This window comes from Piliocolobus tephrosceles, chromosome 1 (genome assembly GCF_002776525.5).
Source record: "Piliocolobus tephrosceles isolate RC106 chromosome 1, ASM277652v3, whole genome shotgun sequence".
In the NCBI taxonomy this organism is placed as follows: Eukaryota; Metazoa; Chordata; class Mammalia; order Primates; family Cercopithecidae; genus Piliocolobus; species Piliocolobus tephrosceles.
The window spans coordinates 15,310,723-15,321,901 of record NC_045434.1 but is presented as its reverse complement, the minus strand read 5'-3'; the positions used below and the strand labels follow the sequence as shown (position 1 = coordinate 15,321,901).

General features: G+C 40.3%; 1 protein-coding gene across 3 annotated transcripts in view; it reads right to left on the bottom strand.

Moving 5' to 3' along the window:
• Window positions 1-11,179, bottom strand: part of PCNX2 (pecanex 2) — a 275,321-nt gene that overhangs the window by 184,925 nt on the left and 79,217 nt on the right. For all 3 annotated transcript variants that reach the window (XR_002732387.2, XR_002732388.2, XM_023216240.2), the window contains exons 12-13: window positions 11,050-11,082; window positions 1,543-1,714 (exon numbers count right to left, since the gene is read on the bottom strand). Coding sequence is in view for 1 of the 3 variants with exons in the window: in XM_023216240.2 (XP_023072008.1) it covers window positions 1,543-1,714; window positions 11,050-11,082 (205 nt within the window). In the remaining 2 variants the exon portion in view is untranslated. The remainder of the gene's footprint in view (window positions 1-1,542; window positions 1,715-11,049; window positions 11,083-11,179) is intronic.

Here is an 11,179-nt window from a genome sequence, read left to right as displayed (position 1 = left end):
AAAAAAAAAAAAAAAAAAAAAGAAAAAAGAAAAAAAAAGAAGAAGCTACTCTGCTTCTCACATGACGTAATAGAAAAAGATGTGTTGAGGATGCATAGAAAGGTGGGCTTGTGGTGGGTTGGGCATGGGGGGAGTAAAGAATGAAGAGTTCAGTACCAATGCAGCAGGAAGAGGAACAGGAAGCCAGACGGTGGAATGCCTACCAGGGTTTTCACCTACAAGGAGCACAAACAAAGCTTACACCATACCTGGGCACTCTCCCTAGTTCCACTAGAGAGATTCGGGAGGGCTGTCACGGAGGTTGGGAAAGGATGATGTGGGACCAGAGGCTTTGACAGTCTCTTGAGTAAGATTTCTAGCTGGCAAGCGAGAGATCCGGCTAGTGATGTTGGTAGAAGCTACCCTTTACCAACTCAGCTGGTCAATGTGATCACAGACAATAACAAATTGGCAGGTGTGCAAACCCCTGGATGTCTCTGCAAAAATTCTCAGAGCATATGCAGTTGGGTCAATACCAGAGCAACCACTTTGCATAACAGGAACAACAACAGCTGATGCTTGGTGCCCAGCACTGCTCTCTATGTCAAAGTATACCAACTCATTTAAAACTTTCAGTAATTTCTGAGGTGGCCAATATTTTTGCCTTTATATCACAGTTAAGTTTTGCTCAAAGTCATATACCTAGTGAAGTGGCAAAGCTGGAATTCAAACAATCAGCAGTTTGGCTCCAGAGTCAGGACTCAAAACCATATAGTATGCAGGTGAGTCGTTTAAACAGAGCATTTTATATCAAATACTGCCTAAACCTTAAGTCAAGCAAAGGGATTGGTGGAAGACTGGGTGATGTGAGTATCCAGGTCTCCGCCTGGACAGAGAACCATGCCCATTCATGCTGCTACCCCGATGGCAAAACCATCTCCAGCAGGCACCATAACAACTATTCTGCAGATGGGCAATTTTTTTTATTTGTTTATTTATTTTCGAGAAACAGTTTCACTCGTTGCCCAGGCTGGAGTGCAATGGCATGATCTCGGCTCACCGCAACCTCCGCCTCCCAGGTTCAAGCGATTCTCCTGCCTCAGCCTCCTGAGTAGCTGTGATTACCAGCATGTGCCACCATGTCCTGCTAATTTTTTTGTATCTTTTTAGTAGAGACGGGGTTTCACCACGTTGGCCAGGCTGGTCTTGAAATCCTGACCTCAGGTGATCTACCCGCCTCAGCCTCCCAAAGTGCTGGGATTATAGGCGTGAGCCACCGTGCCCGGCCCAGATGGGCATTATTTACAACGGGCATTATTATAATGGACATTATAGTGCTGCAACTTCTTGGTCATAAATATCAAAATCCTTTAAAAATAATTCCACAGTTGGATGCCTTGAGGCTTGGGCTCCCACACAGTCTTCGGTAGATATGTGAGCCAAGAGGAAAATACACATCTCTTCACCCAATAATCAAGTAAGGAAGCTTAGAAATTCAGAAGACAAGGGGGAGACATACCCCCACCCACCATATTCTTCCCCACAAGCCCGTAATTAACTCACCTATTAGGTAGTCCCTAGCTGATTGGAGAAACACTGGAGAGAAAAGCTTCAGGCCATACACAATGTAACTGGGAGGGTGCCTGGCTTTGGCCCCTGTATCAAGAAGCAAAATAAGGCCACACAGCACACAAAAATAGATCGGTCTGCTATACGTTATGATTTGGTTGTGTCCCTAGAAAACAAACACAATTTCTGAATGGTACCTTTTATTTTGATTAAATGACAAAAGCCTCATAGTTAGTAATTTATACTATATAACTTATACCATATAACACATTGTCCCCCAACCACCACAATTCATACACACACACACACACACACACACACACAGGAACAAAAGAAAAGAAAAAAGTCTGATTCTTATTCTGTCAAACCAGAATAAGACTATCAAAAAAAAGTTATGCCTATCAATCTCAACAAGATTTACCTGAAAATTTAATTACCATCCTGAGAGAAAATCTAGATCTAATTCAATGCTTTCCCCAACAGTGAAACTTCCATTCATCTTGTTCATTTCAAGTGCAAAACTAATTTAAACCACTGTTTGCTCTACACTTGGGTGCCACTATTAATAAGAAATAGAATTATAATTTGTGGGCTTTAATTTCCTAGTATCTTAGAAAGCAAGACCATATGGGTACAAAGTTATACCTGCAGAGATTACATAAAATGTCTCAGTGTAGCACAGTGGAGTCATTCAGCTTTAAAAATGTCTTATTCATACTATGTACAAAGCACTTCCCTGTGAGGGGTACCAAATATTTAGCAGACCTGATCTTATCCCTATACCTATTGTTATGAGGCAAAGTAGAATTATTTTTTATTCTTCTTGAATGGATAGAAAAATTAAGGAAAAGATACAACATCAACTTTCCAGGGCAAAAGCCAACAAAAAATTTACATCTCCTAAATCAATGCACAATTTATAAGATTCAAGGGGAAAAAACACAAGGAAAATGAATTGGGAAAAACGTCTTTGGCAATTCATGAACTGCCTCGAGTGTAAAAAGGAAGGATTAAAGTGATATGGTTTCAGATGTGAATTTTTAAAGTCACTGCCTTGAACATGTTATATTTAGAAATGCAATTTAAATTGCCACTGCTTCTATAATAGAAATCGTCCTATTCTGAGACCATCTTTTAAGAGGAAGGAAAACACAGTCTGTCCATGGAGGCTGGCTATGTTTGGCCCAGAGTCCAGGCTCAGTCTTAAGAATAATTCTACTCTTATGAAATTTCCTTTTGAATCCAACTAGGTCATAGATTAATGGGTATGGGAATACTTTTGTTGCATTTTTAAAAAACTGAAACTAAAGCCCACATTCAATCTAAATGCATTTGTCATCAAGTGAATAGCAAAATAAATTTGTTGGCATAAATAACGATGCAGTATACAAATACACATGCAAATGAGACATTTCCTCAAACTGGCATGGTTTAGGAAATATAATTAAATAGCTACTTTCCACTTGCTCTGAGTTTTTTCTTCTATTAAAAGGTTAAAAATACATTATTCTAAAAATTAAAAGTCTTTGGCCTTTAACAAGTCTAAGATATTATTTTCAATCTTCCAAGTCAAACTTTACTGGGCATGGGGAGGTTTTCTTTGTATTTGTAATTTATGAAACAAAACTTACAGCACTGTTACAGAGAGCCTGCCCTCAACACCATGTTCCTGCTTTACCACATTTTCCCATCCTATGTTTTGGGTCCCCAAACTATACTAAGCATTTTGCTAATGCAAGACACATAAACCACTTTTTTTTTGAGACCCAGTCTCACTCTTTCGCCCAAGGCTGGAGTACAGTGTTATGATCTTGGCTCACTGCAACCTCCATCTCCCAGGTTCAGGTCTTTCTCCTGCCTCAGCCTCCCGAGTAGCTGGGACTTTACAGGCACCTGCCACCATGCCCGGCTAATTTTTTGTAATTTTAGTACAGATGGGGTCTCACTATGTTGGCCAGGCTGGTCTCAAACTCCCGACCTCAGGTGATCCGCTTGACTAGGCATCCCAAAGTGCTGGGATAACAGACCTGAGCCACTGTGCCTGGTCACTACTTCTGTTTGCCTCAATTTCTGAGAACACCTGCTAATAAAAAGTCCCTGTTCTTCAATTCCTACTTCCACATATGAATCAATCATCAAATCTCCTAAGGACTGATTTTTGAATTTTTTCAATAGAAAAATTCCAGTAGCTCCACCAGCTAAAGTCTGATCATAATCTCTTAAAAACTCACTTGACACCATCAGTCCCCATCTGCTTTTAACCTTAAAATACACTGTGGGGAGCACCAATGGAATTCAGCTGTGGAGCATCTTGCAAGGCTATTGCACAAAAGCAGATCTCTGTGCACATCTGCATTTTCCATCAGCCCTACCTCCATAAGCCATCTCATGACCCAAGTGCTAGTCTCAGTGCAGAGAAGGAGCAAGGTTCAAGACTCGAACAAAAACTCCAGGAGTCCTGCCTGTGGCAAGCAGGGGTGAGTGTGGCTAAGTGATGAGGCCATCCTAATTATCCTCTTAGAGACAGTGGAATGGTCAGTTGCTTCAAATGTTCTGTTGTTGTGAAGGGGGGAAAAAGGTTTTTGTTGTAAGGGAGCTGGGGCATCTGGGAAAATTGTAGAGGTGCACGGCTTAGCCTCAAGGGAAATCACCTGAGGTCTGTGCACTGCCTGGCCAGGCTGCCTCCATCCTCTCTCTCAGCTCTGCTGCATGTGCCAGCTCCAGGCTTCATTCCCCGGAACAGTAGACAGCCCCTGACACCTGCTGAGTTGACAGATGTTCCTGTCTCTCCCACATTCAGCATTTTTTTATTTTAAAAAAGAAAAACTCTTGCTTTGTCACCTAGGCTGGAGTGCAGTAGCATGATCATAGCTCACTGCTGCCTCCCTCTCCTGACCAGCTACTCTTTTTGACAACTGATGTAAAACAACAACAGCCACAGCAGCTAATGGTTGTCTGGCCTTTCCTGCATCCCAGGCACTGAGTGTCCTACGTACTTCAAGCGTATTCATGTAGCAAATCCTCAGAACACCCTGAGAAGCACATACTATTCTCCTTTTGATAAGACTAAACTGAGACATAAGGATGAAGAAGCTGTCCCAGGCCTCACCCACAGAAAACAGCATGGCAGAGGAAGGACTGGAGCCCCATTTGCCTGGCTTCCTCCACCGACCATGGGGAGGCATGCACATGGCACTGGATTCTCCAGACCCAAGGACTCCGCCTGACATCACAAACTTTCATTCATAATCATCACTCTTTAAACACAGAATGTGAACGTTACTCATGCGAAGCAAATTCAGAGAATGAGGAAAGCATCTGTGATAGTCTTAGGGTATCAGTTTTTTCAAAGGACTCTGGGCAGAGAACAGGGCTCTTCACCTGCGGAAGGTGTGGAAAACCCAGACATTCTCTGCCCATTTCTCTGATGTTGCCCTGCGACATTATGGTCATGTACGCTGAAGTCTCATCACTGCAACAAGGGTTCGCTGTGTTTTATGGTTTCTCACAATGGTGTAGGTTAGTTTAATTAACCATTATTTTTTGGTGGTTGTTGATGATTTCATTTTTACTTTAGCTTTAGCAGTTCACTTGTGCATTCAGAGCCATCCTAAATGTTCGTAATGCTCTTTGGTTTCCGTTGTATGTGCAGCAAACAAGGACAGCTGGGGGTGGGCACCCATCATCCCACTGCGACCCTAAACAGCAACTATTTTGTGATCCACACTTTGTATATACAAGAGAATTCGAAATATTTTAAAGAATTCTCTTCATATGGAAGAGAAGCAGCAGGCAAAGGGTTAAATAATTCTCAACCGGTTGCTATTGAGATATTAAGAGGCAATGTCAATTTAAATATAGCAGAAATGTGATAGGCTATTTTAAAAATTGAAAAGAAATAGGTAAATACGATTGTTTAAGCTAGTTTATCATTGAATTCTACAGAACAATTTATGTTAGGTCCAACTTCATAACTTTCAGATCTGTGAACCATGACAAAACGGCAGATGCAGTTGTCCAGGCAAGACGGCAGTGAAATGGGCATCAAAGTGTTCATGAAGTGCTACCAGAGCACTCCATTCCACTACCTCCTAGTTCATGTATTTTCCTCCTGTCTCAGCACTGCCCTCAAAGGCAGTGAAAGAGAGCAGAAAGAGTGGTGACCTACATTCTGCCTTTAATCAATGCTAGAAATTAAGTATCATTTGAAATGGTTTCTGTTTTAAATAGTACCGTTTTGAGCAAAGACACAATTGAATATCATTTGAGAACTTTTCAAGATCCACTAAAACTAAGTTGACCTTCTTATTTCTTAGGATTGAGTATTGGGAAATTATTTCATGTCATTCAAAATCATTCCTCTAATAAATCCTATGTTGGCCAGGTGATCAAGGTCAACATCAACAGAGACAAATCATATTGATAATTTGTCCCGTTGATGTGATGTGATCCATATAACATGTTACCTCTGTGGTTTTCCTCCTGAAATCCATAATCCCAATCTTATCATGAGATAAACATCAGAAAAATCCCAACTGAGAAACATGTATAAACTACCTGACGAGTCCTCAAAACTGTCAAGGTCATCAAAAGCTATTAGTATATTGCCAGTCTATGGTCCTCGGATTTCTTCCAGTATCCACCTCACCCTATATATATTTTTAAGTTGTCCAGAAACTGCTTCCTTTTAGAATCAGACTAATTTTTTCTCAGGCTTAAGGAAAATCTGAGAAATTATCACAGCCAAAAGGAGTCTACAGAGACATGGTAGCTATTAAAATGTAATTTGGTGCCCTGGATGGGAACCTCAAGCAGAAAAAGGATATTAGGTAAAAACCAAGGAAATCTGAATAAAATGTGGACTTTAATAATAATGTATCAATATTGGTCCATTAATTGCAACAAATGTATAATATTGTGACTAATGCATGAGGTTAATACAGTGAAACTGGGAATGGGGTATACAGACATTCTCAGTACCACTTTCCCAATTTTTCTGTAGATTTAAAACTATTCTAAAATGAAAGGTTTACTTACAAAAAATAATCCCCAATAATTTCTATATAACCTGAAGTAGATACCAAATGTCTTCACTGAATAGTAGCAACAGTTAATTGAATAGAATGCATAACAAGCTGTAGCCCTCACTCTTTGCAGTTTGTACTGTAAGGAATCAAGACACATACGTAAAGAGGAAGGAAACATTTACAGAGGACTTAGTATACTTAGTATACTCTAGTACACGCTAAAGCCTGCACTGGGCATACTACATACATTGCCCAGTGCGCTCTTCTTTTTTTTTCTTTTTGAGACAGAGGCTCACTCTGTCACCCAGGCTGGAGTGTAGTGACGTGACCTCGGCTCACTGCAACCTCTGCCACCCGGGTTCAAGCGATTCTTCTGCCTCAGCCTCCCGAGTAGCTGGGATTACAGGCACCTGCCACTGCGCCCAGCTAATTTTTGTATTTTCAGTAGAGACGGGGTTTCACCGTCTTGGCAAGCCTGGTCTTGAACCCCTGACCCTGTGATCCACCCGCCTTAGCCTCCCAAAGTGCTGGGATTACAGGCGTGAGCCACTGTGCCCAGTCTCCCAGTGCATTCTTTATTAAATCCAACTGATGTTATTCTGATTATCCATATTTTGCACAAACATAAAAATACTGCTAACAATTGCTAAGTGCTTCAGGGCCAGATACTGTGCTAAACACTCAGGGACACTACATTGTTTCCTTCTCTTGCAATCCTGTTTTATTATTTATTCCTCTTTTGCAGATGAAAAACCTATGATTGAGAGAAGTAAGTTTCCCAGGCTCTCACACCTTACACATGGTAAGGCTGGATTCAAATATGAACCCTGTATGCTTTTGGTTACTCCAATGTTTCTCAACGTGTGAACTGTGTTTGCCTCCACCATAATGACCTGGGAGTGTGTAAAAATGCAGATTACCAGGTGCTGTCCCAGCCAGTAGAAGGGAGGCGGGAAATGGAGCTCTGCCTCTGCCTTGCCCAAGCGATCCCGGGCACACAGCTCTAGTTTTTCACTGCCTCTTGGATATTCTACTGAACTTTTCTTTCTGAGTTATTATTAGTGGTTACTGTCAGTTAGTCCTATATGGACACCTGTGTAAGCAAATTAATATCTTCATTCCCCATTAATATATTGCCATCTCTGATCCTCAAATTGCAAAGTTTCAGTTAGACAGTATCCAACTCCTAATCTTTCTAAGCTCTCCCAGACCTATTTTCTTTTAGAATCAAACTAATTTCTTTTGACCCTAGGAGCTACTGTATCATACCTGTTGTCATGACATTATTATTAATTCTGCATTTAAAACTGAAATACACAGTGTTATGCAAAAATTTTATTTTCATTTCACTATCTTCTGATTTTAACAACTTGCTCAAAATATGCCACCTGTGCTCTTAGAAGCAAGCAAAAAAGAAAGGTCTGTCAATCACTCTAAGAGCAAAAATTGGCTGAATTTATTAATAGCTACTCTCCACAAATGTGCAAAGTAGTGCAGTCTGAAAAGCAGTTTGGTTCCTTTCACAGCCCATTATGAATAAAAATTAGCAGCAAGCTTGAGAACCGTCTCTGTGTCCCAAACCTGGGTTCCTGCTCCTGACCATCTCCTTTCTAAAGCTTTCTACCTACAAATGGGAGATAATAAATCTGTCTTCTAAATACTCACATGGTTCAGTCAGATTGCAATAGGAAATATTTTATAGCTACCATATTTTGTTTCTTCATTAGAAGTACTGGAGAAATGCCAACCCAAATCAGAGACTAATCTACTTAGAAATCTGTGTAAGCAAATTAATTACTGCAATAAACATAGTTAAATGTCTGACTATGTCTTACAAAAGCGATTTCTTACTGTCTCACTATATGACATGCTTGCTCAGATAAAGGAATAGCAGCTTGATTGATTCCTCTAGGAACTAAATAATATAACTCCAACCTACAGCAGTGGCATAGGTGCCATAGTAACAGACACTACAAATCCACAAGGATTACGCAGCTGTACTTGCCATCCACCTTTACTGGCATGTCCTGCATTATTTCTGAAAGGACATGCAGGAAAGGAATGTTTAACAGCATAGAACACCCCTCCCCAGAGTCATGCAGAAAAAACAGCGACACTGAAGTGCAGTTAGGAGTGAGGAGAGTTGACTAAGGCAGGAGAATGGTGATGTGGCATCTAGGGTGGGCTTGAACAAAAAAGCTTCAAAGCTGTACATCTCTCTCACACCACCTAACCCAGATTTCTGATGATAATCACAACAATACATCTCAATACCCTAATTATGCTGCTTCTACTTATCTTGACATTCAGACTCTAGGATAAAAGAAGATGTATTACATGTAAACCAATTATGGGGAACAGAGGAATTTAACAAGATAGCAATGCATGCCATGTGATCGTCCAATTATAAGCTTTTCTTAATTACTGTGAGCTAAACAGGAGCTATCACAGATTGAAAAATGGGTCCTAAATCCTGGATATAATTTTTTTTAAAAGCACAACAGAGGGAAAACCAAGCTTTCTTTCATTGGGAGGGTTTTCCAGGGCCACAGCAGATTGCCACAACAAAGGAGATAGTTGCTTAGCAAGCTGGGGAGTCTACCTGGCAGTGAACTCAGTACAGAGGCACGTGGTCCAGATGCCTGCAAGGGGCACTGCCTGTCCCAAAGCACACCCCGTAGGCCACCGTGGATGAGCAAAGGCGCAGCAGGCTCAGAGGAAAGCACATGTGTGTGTTTCAGAGTTCACAAAATAATGCCAGGGCACCAACAGATCAGCATAGGTGAGCTCAGAGTCTTTGTTACGAATCAGCTCAAAGTTACAGAGATGAAAAGTTAACAATATATGTAAAAATGTGGAATAAAGAGATTGGCTTCATGTAAAAAGAATGAATGATTCAGGGAAATGCAAGTTAAAACCACAATGAGCTATCACCTCATGCCTATTATGATGGCTTTAATCAAAAAGACAAAAGATAACAAGTGTTGGCAAGCATTTGGAGAAAAGGAAACCCTTCTACACTGCTAGTGGATATGGAAATTGGTACAGCCATTATGGAAAACAGTATGATTTATTAAAAATTCTATTTTATTTTTTGAGAAAATCTAGCTGGAAGTTGGCCACTATGCACTTACATATATATTTGATATTTCTATTTTATATTCAGTATAGAGAGCTAGGTACAGACTTGGCCCTTTGACTAGATTTTGGCTTTTTCCTTGTCTTCAACACAGACAGACAAAAAATTCTATTTTTGAATATGATCCAGCAACCCCACTTCTGAAAATATATCCAAAGGAAATAAAATCAGTATGTCCAAGAGATAACTGCATCACCATGTTCATTGCAACACACTTCACAACAGCCAAGACAAGATATCAACCCTAAATGTCCATCAACAGATGAATGGATAAAGAAGATGTGGTATACACATATAATAGGAATATCATTCAGCCTAAAAAAAACAAGATCATCCTGTCATTTGCAACAACACCGATGAATCTAGAGGACATACATTATTAGGTTAAGTGAATTAAGTTAGGCACAAAAAGGAATATACTGCAGGATGTCACTTACATATGGAATCTAAAAAAGTTGAACCCAAAGAAAAAGAGAATAGAATGGTGGGTACCAGGAGGCAGTGGGATGGGGAATGAGGAAAGATTGGCTAAAGGGTACAAAGTTTCAGCTGGACAGGAGGAAGGAGTTTTGAAGATCTACTGTATAGTATGGTGATCATAGTTAATAATAATACACTGTTTTACTCAAAAATCGCTAAGAGAGTAGATTTTAAATGTTCTCACCAGAAAAAAATAACTATATGTGGTTATAGATATGTCAAACAGCTTGATTTAATAATTCTACAATGTATACATATACCAAAACATCACCCTGTACCCCATAAGTATATACAATAAATTTTAAAAATAAGAATAATGATTCATGCCCATATAATTATATCACTAAAAAGAGCTAACATTTATTGAGCAACCTCTATGTGTCAGGCACTGTTATAGCACATTACATGGATTACTTAATCCATGTAGCATTTCCATTAGACTTATTTACACATAGGGAAACTGAGGCATGAAGTGGCCCAGTAGGTTGTTCAATGTCAAACATTCAAGTGGAGGAATCAGGACACAAAGACAGGCAGTCTGATGGCAACGACTGTGGGATCTTCCCCCCAGACTGCTCAGTCTTTGCTGACTTGAATCCAGTGGGACAGGAAAAACTCTGCACACACTCTCCACCCCTGCCCCACACCTTCGCCCATACCACCCACACCGTGCTCTCAGATCTAGCTGGAAGCTGGCCACCATGCACTTACATATATATTTGATATTTCTATTTGATATTCTATTCAATATAGAGAGCTAGATACAGACTTGGCCCTTTGACTAGATTTTGGCTTTTTCCTTGTCTTCAACACAGACAGACAAGAAAAACTACTTGCCTGTATTTGGAAACTTACGTGTATTGGTGAGGCGGGGTCAGGCTGAACACTCTAAAACACAAATCAGAAGTGTCTGTGTCATCATCTCATGATTTCAAGGCTACATTAGTGACAGCACACGCTACTGGTAAGAATTAGATGTGGTCTT